At 40.5% G+C, this 15,346-nt stretch overlaps 1 protein-coding gene and 1 long non-coding RNA gene across 2 annotated transcripts in view; one reads left to right on the top strand and one right to left on the bottom strand.

Annotated features, from left to right (window-relative positions):
- Positions 1–15,346, top strand: part of LOC127474798 (uncharacterized) — a 652,309-nt gene that overhangs the window by 93,298 nt on the left and 543,665 nt on the right. The window lies entirely within an intron of this gene.
- The window catches only part of LOC127474766 (vitellogenin-1-like), a 43,285-nt gene continuing 34,613 nt past the window's right edge, over positions 6,675–15,346 (bottom strand). The window contains exons 29-36 of the mRNA XM_051795991.1: positions 14,986–15,124; positions 13,701–13,836; positions 12,833–13,019; positions 12,318–12,415; positions 11,607–11,701; positions 11,342–11,501; positions 9,985–10,146; positions 6,675–6,982 (exon numbers count right to left, since the gene is read on the bottom strand). Of these exons, the coding sequence (XP_051651951.1) occupies positions 6,864–6,982; positions 9,985–10,146; positions 11,342–11,501; positions 11,607–11,701; positions 12,318–12,415; positions 12,833–13,019; positions 13,701–13,836; positions 14,986–15,124 (1,096 nt within the window). The 3' untranslated portion in view covers positions 6,675–6,863. The remainder of the gene's footprint in view (positions 6,983–9,984; positions 10,147–11,341; positions 11,502–11,606; positions 11,702–12,317; positions 12,416–12,832; positions 13,020–13,700; positions 13,837–14,985; positions 15,125–15,346) is intronic.

The following is a 15,346-nucleotide window of genomic DNA, read 5'->3' as shown; positions in this document are numbered from 1 at the left end:
GTTGCTGGACTTGGAGCTGGCAACCTTACCCGGCCCAGGGAGCGGTGTTATCCGTATGGCTGCAGCTGGGGAGCTGAGCACTTGGCAAAGGGGGGGACCTGCCTGCCAGATTTATTTTGATTTGTCAGGCAAGGTCACCAATTAATTCCTCTGGAGCGTTTCAGTTTGGTTGCATCAGGATTTTCCAATGTGAAGCTGTAGTGTTGCAGAGACTGATGCCCAGCTTCACAGAGGAAAGGAAAGAAAAAGACTTAGGTACAATGCAGGTGCTTATAGTCAAGACTAAAATCCTTAATACTCCCTTCTATACCTTTAAATAGCAAAGTCTATCATCTGTAAAGCTCTCCAGCATCCTAAAAGGCAGCCTTGCCTCTGCTCAAAAATGCTGGAAAATCTGCAGGGCTCAGCCCCTTCTCACATGTAAGACATGAAAAATGTCACACAAGTTGCTCTTCCCTCTACACCCCTTAATCTGTGTCAGTGAACCCCACAAAAGCACAGCATCTGTGATTATGTTCATTCAGTTCTCTGCCTATATTCTGACAATGATTTAATGGGTTGAGCAATCACCTGAGATGTAAGACTCTGTCCCCAGCCCACTGTACCCCCAGCTGTGTTTCAGAATGGTCAAAACCTAGAAGGTGGTTTCAGGTATGGAAACCTGTTCCCAGGGAACCCAGGGCCCTGTGAAATGAGGTGTGTATGATGACCTCTGCAGCATTTCCCATTGAATAGTCTAGATAGCTGTTGGGCTGGAGGGGGAGGATACCTTATATCACACCTTAAGTGCTTAGCTCTCCTTAATAGATGGAATTCAGTGCATCACTCCGGGGGGAACGCTGTACTCTGACTTCAGAGACATGGAAGTCAGGTCTTGTAATACAGCAAGTGGTCATACCAGAGACAATGGGGGCACTGTGGCTCACGGTGTAGATCAAAAGGAAATGGTGTTATTTCACAAAGGTGAAACAACATTCAGAGATCCTGAGGTATCTGCACTGAGCCTGCAATAATGTAGACAGGTTAATGTCATGGTGAGACAAACATTTGTCTGCCAATTCCAGCCCCAGCCTGAACCCGTGTTAATCTCTTATGCCCATAGTGAATCTAATCTGTATATCATCCCCCAAATCATGAACAGATCTTGAATATTAATAGTTTTGTTTTGACAACAGAAGCAGGAAATTTAAGTAGAATTCTACCGTGTTAGCTTGTTCAGCCCAAATTCTTGGCTCTGTTTCTTTTGCTATAATCACCTTTTTCTCAGCTGGTAAAAAACAAAGCATCAAAGCAGCTCTAGCTAGAGTAAATTCTCAACCATGTAAGAGACAGATATGACCACTTTTACACAAGGCATTTAAATATTGTTTCATATAATGTCAATAAGGGATGTTGAGTTACTTCTACTTACGAAAGTTAAGATGCTATATGGAAGAAAAAATGTAAAAAAATAATGGAAATAGGTTTGAGGGGAGCTAGTCACATTTCATGGCTTGTCACCATTTACTCTGTTTTGAAATTAATATCATTACCATGAAGATTTTAAGAGTCATGTGAATGCCCTGAAGCTTCAGTATGAAAAGAAACTGTGATCTGTTTTCCAAGTGAGACAAAACAAAGACATGGCAAAAGCCTGAGGGTTATTATTTCAGCACCCTAGTTTAGCACTGTATTTGTTATAGTGACCTTGCAGAGTTTATGCAGGACTTGGGGTTTGATGGTACAAATCTCCAACTAGTATTTTGCTCCAAAGGACTCACAATTTAGCTAAAGATAAAATGCATCAAAGGTGGTGGAGAATGTGGCTCTTCAGTAAGAGGACCCAAGTATTTGTGGATAATCAGATGCACAGTTTGCTGCTACTGTAAAGGTTTTGACTTTGCCTACAGTATGCAGGTGGCAATTGGAGTCATCCAAAATAATCCACAGAGGTCTTGGATGTTCACACTTCTGGGGCCTGAACTCCAACCTTGCCTGTCATCAACAACATCACCTGTACATCTACTAATGAAGGGAAAGCTTGTGATCAGATCTATCTGTATAGATAATTCTGCTTCCCAAATCCCATCTGAAAGCATATTTAAAAATATTTGGACATAGAAGTGTTCCCTGGGAATTATAGCTAAATGAACTGCAAGGGAAAAAAGAGGCATAACCAGATTTTTTTTTTTTTGTACATTAAGCATTTTCAGGTACCAAAATGACAACCTTCTCACACTGATTGAGGATGAACCGTAAGTACTATTTTTAAACAGCTTTGGATTTTCTTAGCAAACTGTTCCTCCAGTCCTGCTTGCAGTGTAATTACTGCCTATCCAGCAACAAAGAAATAAGAATGTCTTAGGCAATGTCTTTTTCCTCTGGGGACAATGTGAAATGGTATTCAGAAAGGTACCAAACTGTAATATACTTACAGAAAAAAACCCACCCCACATAGTAATCAAGTGTGGAGGTTAGAGGGAAAAAACCCACCTCCCAAACCTTGATTAGAATTTATCTAAAACTACCTGGAATTTATCAGACCTATAAATAAACCTAGAGGAAAAAGGTTGAAACCATTGTAAGTAAACAAAAAAGCCAGTAGATGGCACGAGAGACCTTGAGATTTGACATAAAGCTCAAATGACCACTAATAGCTACTCTCTTCTGCAACCTTCTGTGCTGTCTCTGGTTTTAGCCCTAACTACTGTATTTGCTAGATTCCTGAGGTTTCTTATTCATCAGCTGCACTTAGATCCACACAGTACATTTATTTTTAGGGACAACTAAAGTTCATTTAATAACTCATTCAAACATGCTGAGTAAAAGCCTAGCTCTGTTAAGTTTAACCATTGGCTTCAGTGGGGTTAGAACTGTAGATGTTATTTTTTTTTAATGCTCATGCTGTGGAGCAAGCATTTCATTTCCAGGAGGGGTTTGATAGTAGTATTTTTTGTCCTTTCCTATCACACTGCAGCTCCTTCCTCTGGAGCAGAATGACCATGTTTTCCTGAGAGTCACTGTGTCATTTAAAATTAGTGAATCAAAAGAACCAGTTCTGATGGACAAAAGGTTTGTTGTCTTTGTCTAGGATACAAAAGGCTGTGTCTCCAATAGCCTTTTTCTTATCCCTCTGTAATAGCAGCATCCAATTCTAGGCTTTTATGAATAATCCACTAAGGTTTAACCAAAGCTGACCGTGAACAAATTAAGTATATTGTTTTGATTTTTTCCAAATGTATGGTTATTTTACAGTTGGATGAATCTGGAAATGAAAACCTTCAACTTAGCAATAAAATATACTCATGTGGTTTGGAGATCTAGTGGAAAAATTTACTTTTCAACTCCAGGATCATTGAAGAACTCGCAAAAGACATATGGGACTATAAATTCATAAGCATTTCTGACTCCATCAAGTAGGTAAGTAGTCATATCTTTCTGATGCAGAAAATGAGATGCAGAAGTCCCCAGCCTCATGCAAAACCACATTACAGAGCTGCAAGGGCAGGATTAGGACTCAAGCCTGGCTTATGCTTAGGCCTGCGTTTTTTTCTGACACTCCTTTTTTTTTTTTAACAGTACTAGAGTACCATAATGGCAAGATTATATTACTTGGTTACTGCAATAAAGTCCAGAATTCATTAATTCATGTCATTGAGAAGCAGTGGGAATGAAAATTAGAATGCATAAAAGCTCAGCCTATGTAGCACATATTTTAATAGTGGGTTGGGTGTATAGCTTTGGTTTGCTTTATAAGAAAGGACAGGCATGATTTCCAAATGAAGTCTAAATATGGACTGCAGATATCCTCCCAGATGGGTTGGAAACGTCTGTGTGGTGCATTAGAAATTCCAGAAGGGCTTTTTCACACTTGTACTGCTAATGTCCTTAATTCCTTTGGCAAAACCAGCCGGTTCTAAGTCTTTTGCTTTGCCATGCACACTGCCAACCTCGGGCTTTCCTGACGCTCGTTATACTGTGGTTTTACAGCTGTGGTGTCCCTGAAGCCTTTCAGTCAGTCCAAGACATTCAGCTGTCTCAGCAAGAGGGCACTAAGGAACAGGAGCTGGGCACAAAGGAACAGGAGCTGGGCACAAAGGAGAGCTGCCCCTTGGAAATGGAGCTCATAGGAGCTGTGTCTGCATGGGCAGTGACGGGCGTGTGCCCGGGTTTTGCCAGTGCTGCTTTCCCCTCTGGCTCAGCCCAGCCCAGCCCAGCCTGTGTCACTGGAGGGGTCATGGTGAGTGAATTCCCTGCCCGTGGGCTGGCACTGTGGGGCATTTTCACCTTTCTTTCCTCCTGTGTGGGACAGGGCACGAGCCAGGAGTTTCGTTAGGTCTTTTGGGCTCAAGTGCAGCATCTTGGCTTTACTGCCCAAGAACACCACAGTCAGTGGGAAGTGTTAAGAGAGAAGCTCCTGCTAAGGAGAAGACTTACGTGTGTTTTGGCATGGGCAGGATACCTCTGGCCAGGCATGATGATTTAGCAGTAACAGTTCTGGTGGCTCCTTTCAGCTGGGGTGCTGGAGGTACCTTCTCGTTGGTGCAAAATCCAAAGTGGGCCTTCAGTGGGGACAGACCTGGCCTGGCACACTTATTCCTTTTTTAATGCTGTACAGCATCTACTATTATTATATATCATCACTGTAGAATAAACTGATTTGGGACTGCTGATCAGTCTCTGCCTTCTAAGTTTTTTTTCCAATGCCTTTAAAAGTCTGTAAATGGTTTCTGGGAGAAGGTGTTTGCCTTTCTAAGCTGCTTGTATCTTTTGTGCTGCACATCCCAGCTTGATCGTTGTTAATTAGTGTCGTGCTTCTGTGTAGAGGACTGTGTTTTACTGAGAACAGAATTGCTTCTCTTTGCTGTTACTAAATTCCTGTTCTGGTAGTTGAGCATGAAACTTCATTTTTCTTCCCTCCTACATCTCTTCACTACCTTTGTCTTATCTGGAGTGGTTGACTGGCAAAAGTTTCTCTTTTGTAAACAAGAGGATTAAGGAGAAAGGTGTTGGATTAAAGATGACAGTCTGATCCTATGAATGTCAATGTCAAATCTCCCATAAGCCACAGTGAAAACAATACCAGGAAGAAAAGGGCTCTCCAGGCGTAATATTAGTGTGATTTTAAAGGAAAGTGGAATGCAATATTCTAATATTCTTTGTCTCCCTTCTTGTTTGGGGCTACCTGTTTTGCACTGTAGCACTTCTGATGAGTTAGTAAACACAGCTTTTGTACGGGGTATTTGTGAATGCTTTATTACAAATAAACACACAGGGCAAGAATTCGTGTTGCTGGTCTGGGAGAGACATGCATGAAAAAAAAAGCTGTTGAATAGAGCACTGTCTATTTGCATATAGACCAGGCACTACACATGAAGGTTCTCAGATGCAACAACGTGTAGACCAAAATAAGGCTGGGAGAAGGAAAAGAGCCAGGTAACCACCTTTTGCCCTTTGTAATATCCTCAGGAGAGATTCTTAGGGACTGAGGCAAATGTGCTTGCCCCAAGTATGCACTAGGCATCTGGTTTGAACAAACTCAATATGGCTTACTTCTGGAAGTAATGAAGTGTGCACTGCACATGGAGAACAACCAGGCCTTTTCTAACTAACTCCAAGTTGGTGGCAAGCTGCAACCCGAGAGAGAGTAAAAGGAGTACTGTACATTACTCATGTTTCTGCTCTTGAGGGAAAAGCACGGTGAAACCTTATTCTGTAATTGTTCAACTATTTAGTCTTCAATCATCTTTCTGATAGATCAGTTTTTAGGTAGAAGGAAAAGTATTGTCTTTGATGACAGTTTCCTGACAGCGTTTGGGTTCAGCAGTACCTTGCTCACGCTAAGGCTTCTCTTGGAAGAGCATGTTGGCTGCTGTGGAAAACATACCATGGTTCACTGCACGGCTGATTTGTGACACGGGGTGAAGAGAGGTTGTGCCACTGCTTGGAGTTTGAAGGTGTCACCTATTCCTGGTGCCCTGGGGTGGGAGGGAATTACCTTTTCTGCACAATGAAAGCCAGCAGATTGACTCTTCACTGGTTAAACACAGTCTAACTATCCTGCTTGTACTTTATTTTAGCTTTATGATGCTATTATCTTACCTACTTTTCTATATGTTACTTTTTGGTGTATTTGGAATGCTACTTGATGTATTATTGTTCCCTGAAGTTTTTGAAGCCACCATTTTCATAAATATACAATAGGAGATGGTAAAGCAAAAAAAAAGAAAAGTTCCTATTCACACTTTTAGCTCATGAAGCAACAGAACATCCATTGAAATTTAAATGAAAATGGAGACTGTGTCACACACTATAGCTCTCTGGAAAGCTACAGTGGGAGTCTAGCAGTCCAATTCATTCCTTTGTAGAATGTACTAAGGCTAATGGTCTTGCTGGGAGTAAAATGTATTTTTTTGCAGAACGGTTCCAAGAACAGACTCTGCTCTTTACCAGAAAACATAAAAGAAAACAAATGCTTACTGTGTCTTTAGTATGCTAAATATGAAATTCTTTGCACAATGGAATGTTAGTAGTAGCCGTAATCATGTTTTCCTTTCATCACCTAGTGAATATAATTTTAAGAGAGGACTGCTGTAATTATATCGCAGATAAAAGCCAGCGGAATTTCTGTATAATATTATCGTTGGCCTGATTGTTTTGTTGATAGGGAAAAATAAAGAGAGACCACATGAATACTTATTTAATGAACAACATATTTATTAAGCAGTGCAGACTGTACCTAATGCATTTGACTTTGCAGTAGGGTTATTTCCTTCAAGCACCTCTCTTAATATTTTACTACAGCTATTACGTTCCCTTCTTATCTGTCCAGCTATTCAATTATTTGTGTGGTATGTCTATAGCACAACGGTAAAGTGTTTAGCTTAACTACAGTCGCCAGTGCAGGTACAATCGATGTCAGCATCCACAGACTCCACAACATCCTCAGATGCAGATTTCTTATCGCTGCTCCTCTGCCATTCCAGCAGGCTTACAGCAGTTTCTGTCAGAAGAGTGAAGCCATTGTTAACTAACATCAAGCAAATTAACACATTTCAGTGAAATGCTGTTTTGATGGCTGTCAACTCCCTCATCAAGTGAAGAATGAAGTCCTGCCCTCACGGCTGACATCTAACTGACTCATTGACTTGGAGCGGGATTTTCATCCATGATATAATTACTCTAATACTCCCCTAAAACCAAAATGAATTACATTTCATGAAGCACAAAGACAACAGGCAGCAGGCTGTAAAAGTGCTGGAGGTAGCCGCTGTCAGTGTAAGACCACCACGTACCAATCCACATCAGCAATCTCTTTTTGTGTTAGTGCTGCATATCACTGGGTATTTCAGCTCACTGTTTGTCAAAGTTCATCCCGAAGGATAAGCCCTTTGGAGAATTTTCAGAGGTTCATAAACTTCTAATTAAAGTTTCCCATATCTTGTGAAATCTGGCAGAGCATTGTCAGTAGCAGTATTAACCTTACCACACTGCTTCCTCAACAGCAGCTTGAATAAGCCATATCCCTTAATGCTGAAATAATCTAAATGCAATAATGATATTCATCCTCCCAATAAATATTCTTAGCTAGTTGGAGGTTTATCATTGCATCTGGAAGAATATTAGGACATCCATTTAGATTAAGTTTGTATAATGAGAATGGGTAGAGCTTTCATAATTTTACTTCTATTTGTTTTATCCCTCAGCTGGACAGTACTTTTATAAAATGCCATCTCTCGTCACAGGGAAATCTGGAGACTGCTCTATGGGTTCAGGTTGTATCAAACACTTATCTTCTGCAAGGCTAACACTCTCCTTGGCTAAATTACTGTCCAATGTGAAGTACAGGTTTTACATAATAAACTGGATAATAAATATTTCCCACAAAGGTGCTGGAGATGCTTTTAAATATGTATATATATATATATATATATATATATATATAATGTTTTCAGGCTGTGAAATGAGAAATGCTATAAAATTTCTGAATTCTGTTTTTTATATACATTACGTCTCTTGCTCTTGGGCATATTGTGGGTCTGATCACATTCATATCCATGTAGGAAATAGTTTCCTTGGCAAACTGGATCATGGCTGAGTAACTATTATCCCTATGGGTTGGCCTTGTGGCATGTTTGAAATGTAAACTGATATGTGGATTTAAACTTGGAGTGATGCCTGCCTCAGTCAAGGTCCTAAGGCTACAGTCTTGCTGATTTGAGGACAACAGGGGAAATTCTGCGTTCCTGTACTTCATTTTAGCCTTTCTCCACTGGTGACAGTGATGGGATCTTTCTCTTTTGAAAGAGCAGACTATCATGTCTGAGTTCCCCTACAAAGAGCTGAGAAAAGATCTTTGTCCAGTGTATGCAAATATGTATTCCTGGGTTGAGAAAGATGAGGATTTTGTTTCTACTGATTCTCCAAGTCATTGAACAAAGGAAGAAAAAGAACAGTTTTAAGGGCTGGCCTCGTATTCCTATTGATCTTCAGCCTAAGGAAAGCATTTGTCTTGCTAGAGAATGACATGGAATCTTTTTTCTTCCTCCTCCTCCTCAGGATAATTAACTAACTTACTAACTAGCTAAAGCCTTGATTAGGACTGCTGCTAGTAGACTTTCCAGTCCCTGCCTCAGTAAATGAACCAGAGAATACTGCAGTTGCTGTAAAAGCAGCAGTGGCTGCAACAACTACAGTAGCTTTTTTTCTGATTTTCCTCTTTTCTCAAACAGTTTTGTGAGAGAATGAGACAGCTTTATTATAGCCTAATATTCTGAGGCAGTGAGTGGCCTGGGGTTATGACACTTCAGAGATACAGACTTGGATACACAAAAGAAATCTGTGAAACACGGATATAACAAGATTTTGGAAGGGTTTTTTTTGTTGCGGGTGGGTTTTTCTATTCATGAAAGAATGCATCTATTCTCGTCTCAGGGAGCCAACTATTAACACTCTCTCTGTGCTACTTGTTGAATAGGCTGTTGCAGATAGTTGACTGTCACAGAGAGATACTCTCTGCTTTTATGGGCTGATTCAGCACATTGCAGATATTAATAACACGAACAAAGTTCTACACAGCTGTTGTTTAAATTCAAACATAAAATACTCTGTCCCTCTCCAGTACTGCTCAACACAGGGGTCCATTGGCTTCAGTGAAACCACACTGGATTATCCCAGCTAACAATGGATTTGGCCAACAATGGCTAACACAGTGAACAGACCATTCCAGTAGATGCTCCCTAATGGTAGGTTTCCCTCTAAGGTATATATGTTTAATTGATTAAAAGATTGAGGAAGGAATACACCAGAAATATCTGTATGTTCCAGGTTGTATTCTTGTCTCATGCTTATATAATTTCAGTGTGAACCTGTCTTAGACAGTGCATCACATCCATGACAAATTGGTATAAATCAAAGGAAAAAAAGGCCCACTTTTTTTGTTTGCCTTCCCCCCCCACCCCCCGAGCCTAGGGCATGAGTGTGTGTGTATAAACTACCTTCAAAAACAAACCACTATTTGGAACAATCTAGAGAACCTTCCAGCAATGTGTTTTTGCTGATGTATTGCACCGTGGCATAGCATGGCAGTCTAATCACAGCAGTCATGTCACACTACTTGAGCGACTTTCAATTGCCTTGCTTGCCCTGCTCTACACAAAATTGCAGGCTGCAACGTGCATAAAAGGACTCAGTGTTTCTTACCTCGGGTTTACGGAGATCCTGAAGACACGACAAATTTTATTTTTGTGATTTTATTGATCGTCGCTGCCCCTTTCACCACCTCAGATGTTTTTCTCAGATGATGCTACCTGCCATTGTCTAAACCAGCTTTTAGCTGGCCAGCACTGTCAGCAGTTCTAGCAAATACTAATGGGATTAAAACCCGCAGCTCGGAGAGGAGCCGGAGCAACACAGGTCTGTGCGTGGCTGTGCTGTGTTTTGTTCTTTCCAGTGCTCTGACAGCTCCTGCAGTACATGACACACAGAGGGAGAAAAATACCATACCTTTTGGGAAGCAGTGGAAGCCAACCTTTACTGAAGTTTTTTCGATTGGAGTACAGTCTTTCATACATTTCAGTACGGGGTCGACAGAGTAGCACGTAGATTCCTCGCCATCAATAGTGGGATTTCGATTCAGCTTCACGTAACTGCGCTGCAGCTTGCACCCTAAGAGGAAAAGGAAAGGTGGTTAAAATTGTAGAAATAAATCCCAATCGATCCTTGCAATAATAAAGGTCCATATTTTCTCTTCAGCTTTTATTAAAACACAGGTATCTGTCAAACCGTTTTCACGGCAGCGAAGTTATCGAGATAGGACAATAATAAGTTGAGGAAAGAGTCTGAAAGGGGAGCTATTTTTAAAATCTAATTGCACAATATAACCCAAATGGAATCATGTATACTCAGTTTTTTAGAACTACATAATACACAGAAAATAACCTCTCATGTCTGAAAGCTATTAAGAATAGATACTGCAAGGTACAATGGCTACTTCATTGCATTAGGAAAAATGTCAACTGTAGTGAATGGATTAGAAAAAAGGCAGCATTTATATAATAACATCAAGGATAATTTTTGTATTGGATGATTTTTATAATGCTGCAATTATCTCACTAGAAAGGTATAATGTAACTTAACAGGATCCCAGCTATGACTCCGTTTCCTGACACACAGATAGGTACAATTCCACTGCCACTGAAGTCAAGGAGAAAACAACCATTAACTTCAATAAAGTTGTCTCAGGTCCAAGGCAAATGGAGATCTACCAAACAAAACTGTATTGATGTTATGGGAGATGATCATTATTTGTCCAGCTACATGTGAGATGAAGCTCTTTACTGCGGAATTATTTCTAAATATTTTACTGAGACTGCACTCTCAGATGGTGCAGAACAAAAATGATTTTTTTTGCACTTTGGAAATTTACACTAATGTGGGATCTGACACTGCATTCGTAGTCTGCAACTTGTTTGGTTAAATTAAGTCTGCAGACAACAGCTGAAACTGTCTCGATTCAATGGTGAAAATGACACTTTTTTTTCAGTGGGAGCAAGATTAGGCCTGATTTTGCCTCTCAGTAAAAAAGCTACTCAGTGTAAGAAATCAGAATCAATTATTTAACATTGAACTGCACACGAGACGAAGACTGTTGCTGGACTATATATTCTCTATATTCACAAGCAATGTTTTAAATAGTCAGTGGTTAATAAAGTTAAAATGGATATATATTGCTATTGCAATTTCTAAGTAAAAGATATCTGCTGCCTTTTTTTTTTTTTTTTTAAATTATTTTCTAGCTGTCGGCAGAGGAGAAATGAAATTGTATTCTCCCCAAGCATAAAGTGTTTCCAGACCTACTCACCCCCCGAGCAGGTTTCTTCTAGCAATACCCATGAGTGAACAAATGCAGAGCAGCTGTGTGCCAGCCTATGGTTTGGCATGAGGAGTTCATTGTGCTTTTCTCTGTCATTATTACTGCAAACTCCACAGGTCCTTCCTCTCATCCACGAAGCAACGGTGACCTGTAAAGCAGCACATCTTTGTAGGGAATACCAAAGTGATGGTCTGTTACATTGGCAAGGCAGTAGGCAGAAAGCAAACAGTGACTGTGAAAGTGAGCCCAGTACCTTAAGATTCCCACCGTCAAAAGTCACCCTCGTCAGTCCAAGTGTTGGAACTTCCACGATAACTGCTGTCCCGCTTTTATAAATTTTAACATCACCTGTAAAAAGATGGTGAGTCATAAGATGGTGATCTTCTTAATTTGGAATGAACGGAGAAACTGTGCGGCACAAAATACGCCACGATGTATTTTCCTTCACAATGATAGTTTTGCCGCTCCAGTTATATATATTTACATATGTATATTTATGTGGAGAGGGAAAGAAAAGCGAGAGGAAATAATTCCTTTATTTTCAAAAATATTGTCATGCTGTTACATGTAGTTGAACCTGACTTTTGTATCCAGTATTTTGTATCTGCTGAATCTTGAGATGATAATGACATTGGTGGTGCTCCAGCTAAATGTCTGAGTCAAGGCATCTATCTGTGACTGTAATAAGAATTTTTTTCCTGAACAGTCACCAACCTGGCTATATGATATCTATAGGAAAGGGCTTTATTCATTTGTTAGTTATGCTGGAGGAAAGTAAGAGTGTATATACAATAGGAAACATGAACGTAAGTCAATACAAATCTTAAGAAAGTAGCCTCTAGTTTTATTTTGTATTAATCTCACTCATGTTTTCTTTACACTAAGATTTTTCTATGGGATTTATAAAAACTTCCTGATATTTAGTTCCTAGGTCAGTCCTGGAAAGCTGGGTATCACAGCTTACCTTTTTCATACTCAGAAACTCCACTGTGTGATAGAACTCGTTCTTCATTGCATGCCACGAGGAGAGATGAATTTGCGGCAGGACAGATTGTGATGTTCCTTCAGGAGAAGCAAAAATCAAAGAGAAGAAGCTCGTGGTTAATTTAAGACATGAAAAGTACAGATATTTGTGACCAAAGCCAGCAGAGAACCAATTTGAATATCTGAACTTTGAATGAATGAACGAGCAGTTTTTCTTTCCAAAGTGCAAAATTCATTGGGACTTTGGGCTTTGAGATTCAACCTTTAAAGAAAAGACAGCACAGGGACTTAATGAGCATGGTATCAGATACCTGTGGCTGTGAAATTCAAGAGGAGAAACTACACCAAAAAGTTGCAGATGAGGATTCCTTCTGGAAATTCTGTCTTTCCCCAAATATCTCATTTGGGGGAAATTCACCATTTTCACCTGGGAACTTGACAACTCCCTGAAACTTTATAGCTCGTTGCTGAGCCCGCAGTGTAAACCACACTTACGCCAGTGTTGTGTTTATGTGAACCTCTCTGGAGAAAGACTGAGGATCAACCTTTCTGGTGGTAACGATGAATTTCGGGTGCTCAGTACAGTCCTGAGCCACCACCAGGTTGCAGCTTTTATTGAAAGAGTAGGAATGGCTCACGCCATCAAATGTTTTGAAATCTCGCTCCCTGACTTCACACGTGGCTGCAAAACAAAAGCAGAAAAGAAATGGCAGATGTGATCATGGTCATTTGGTGCAAAGCGTGGAAAGACACCTCTGTGAGATTGAACTACCCAGCAAACAGGAAAGAAACTTCCTCATCTCCTTGAGAGTAAGGAGTCTGTAAGGACAGGAGAGTACCACAGAATAACTACTCAGTATGGACTATACTAGTATTGGTTTTCATTACATGCCAAACACAAAACTCAAGCTAACAGGGGATAAAATGTACAGAATTGTGTAATAAACTGGGGTAAAACCTCCACATTTTCCCCAGAAGTGCTAGGCACCAACCAATTAGATTCACATGGCTCCTTTTTGAATCCAATACACAGGGCAGAAAATACATGGAGTGTCTTTTATCCATCATCTGTTGCCTCTCAGGGCAGAGTTGGCACCTTCTCAGGAGGGGTAAAAGACAACCTCTAGTCCTTGCAGACAGGAGTGATTCCCAAACTCTGAATGTTTACAGCAGATTGAAGTCTCTTCATTCACCTCCCAGCAAACATCCTTCTCTGTGAGGGAATGAGCTGTTGAGAAAGCAGGGCTAGAAATGCTCTGCTTCCCTACAAGACCTCTACAAGGAAAGGCAAAGCCCAGCCATGGCAGGGGATGGATCTACGCACATTGCTTATTCACGAGACAAACATATAAGTAACATTTACATTGATCTTCTTGTGCTATTTGTGAAGCTATTTGAGGCAATAAGTTCCAGGCAGTGATATCTCGAGTCTCGTAAGCTGGAGACGGGCCTAAGGGCAGAGTGAATGGCAGTCGGAGTGCCTGGCAGTAAAGTGTTACCTGAAAAAGCAGAAATGAAAAATACATTAAGATGAATTGAACCATATGCTCTTATCTCGGAAAAAAAAAAAATCTCGAGGATGCTTTTGTATGATTGCAGTTGTGTTGGTCTCTCCAGGATGCACCCAAACCTTCGGCTTTTGTGAGGAATCATTGTCGTCTCTCTTCGAGTCATATACTTGGCTTTTTGAAAAATTGTTAAGGACGTTGGAAAGTAGCTGACACAGATGAAGTTTAAGCATTAATTAAGTGACTTCTTAAAAACTTCTTAAAAAATAAGGTAACAAGTAACTTGTTACTTAACTTACATCAGTTAACTGATGGATGTGTCTGGAAAAACTGGCATGAGTAGCACTGGGGTAAGATCCTTCACTGTAACTAAAAATTATATTTACCAAGAGAACCAAATTAACGCCTAGTGCGCCTATTTCTTCATTATCAAGTATTAAAGAGCCTACACTACTGAAGCACCATGGAAAGTTAAAGACACACTGATTTCTCTGTGCATGGATAGCTAGCTGTTATTAATTTGCTGGAGATCCATAGGGGGAATTTATCAAAGCGGTGCATGGGGATTTGGTGGACAAGGACCAATTAATCAGTGGGATTCTGCAGACCATGCCTGTGCAAGCTGCTCTGAGAGGGTGACTAACTGCTCCAGTTTGGTTAGGGCAGAGTTGTGTTTGTGGCTGTTGTGACTTGCTCAGACCAGTCACATCAAGCAGGGTTACTGCAGGGACTTGAGTGCCAGCACAGACAGATGCTGTTCATGGCTGCAGCAGAGTGCAAAATGTTCTCAAGGCCCCCACTATCTGCTCTGAGACCCCCATTCAAGAACTTGTCACACTGGGTAAAATGAATAAAGAATTGAGTGAAGAGAGGTCATAACTGAAACAATTTGGGTCTCACTGCAGTTCTCAGCATGTAAATAAGGTATTTGACTACAGAGCCTGATTTTCAACTTACCACTGCACTGGACCAAAGCAGCACAAAATCAAGAGAAATGCTGTATTTCAACACCCATCTGATGTATATGGCAGCTTCTCTCAAGAGGAATGTTTTGCTTTTGTTTCTTTACATTAAGCATCAAAATGTTATAAGTTGAAAGTCTTGCAAGGTAAGGAAGAGGAAAATAAAAACTTAACGTACCTCAGGAACTTTAATTACTGTATCAATTGTTCGTGGAGAGGTTGCAGCTGCCCTTACTATGAGTTCATGAGATGGATTTCTCTGATGTGCTTCTGAGAAACCCAACATAAGTGCTGCACCAGGAACGTATCGCATGAATCTGGAGATAAACAAGATGTGACAAACTCAGGTACAGGAGCAAAAGCACACATAGGAGGGTGAGGACTACTGGCAGACCTGAAAAATCTGGAAAAAATGAAAGGACTGAAAAACCAAGGGAGTAATACTTTGGGTCAAGCTAAATGGTTGATTTTATCCAGAAGAAACACGCTGGGTTTATTTTGCCCATTTAAACTGGGTGTTTTTTGAGACTCAATAGAAG

The sequence above is a fragment of the Manacus candei genome, unplaced genomic scaffold, assembly GCF_025592945.1.
Source record: "Manacus candei isolate 608988 ecotype Guabito, Panama unplaced genomic scaffold, ASM2559294v1 h1tg000044l, whole genome shotgun sequence".
Classification (NCBI taxonomy): domain Eukaryota; kingdom Metazoa; phylum Chordata; class Aves; order Passeriformes; family Pipridae; genus Manacus; species Manacus candei.
Note: the sequence above shows the minus strand (reverse complement) of the source record. Positions and strands in the feature narration are given on the sequence as shown.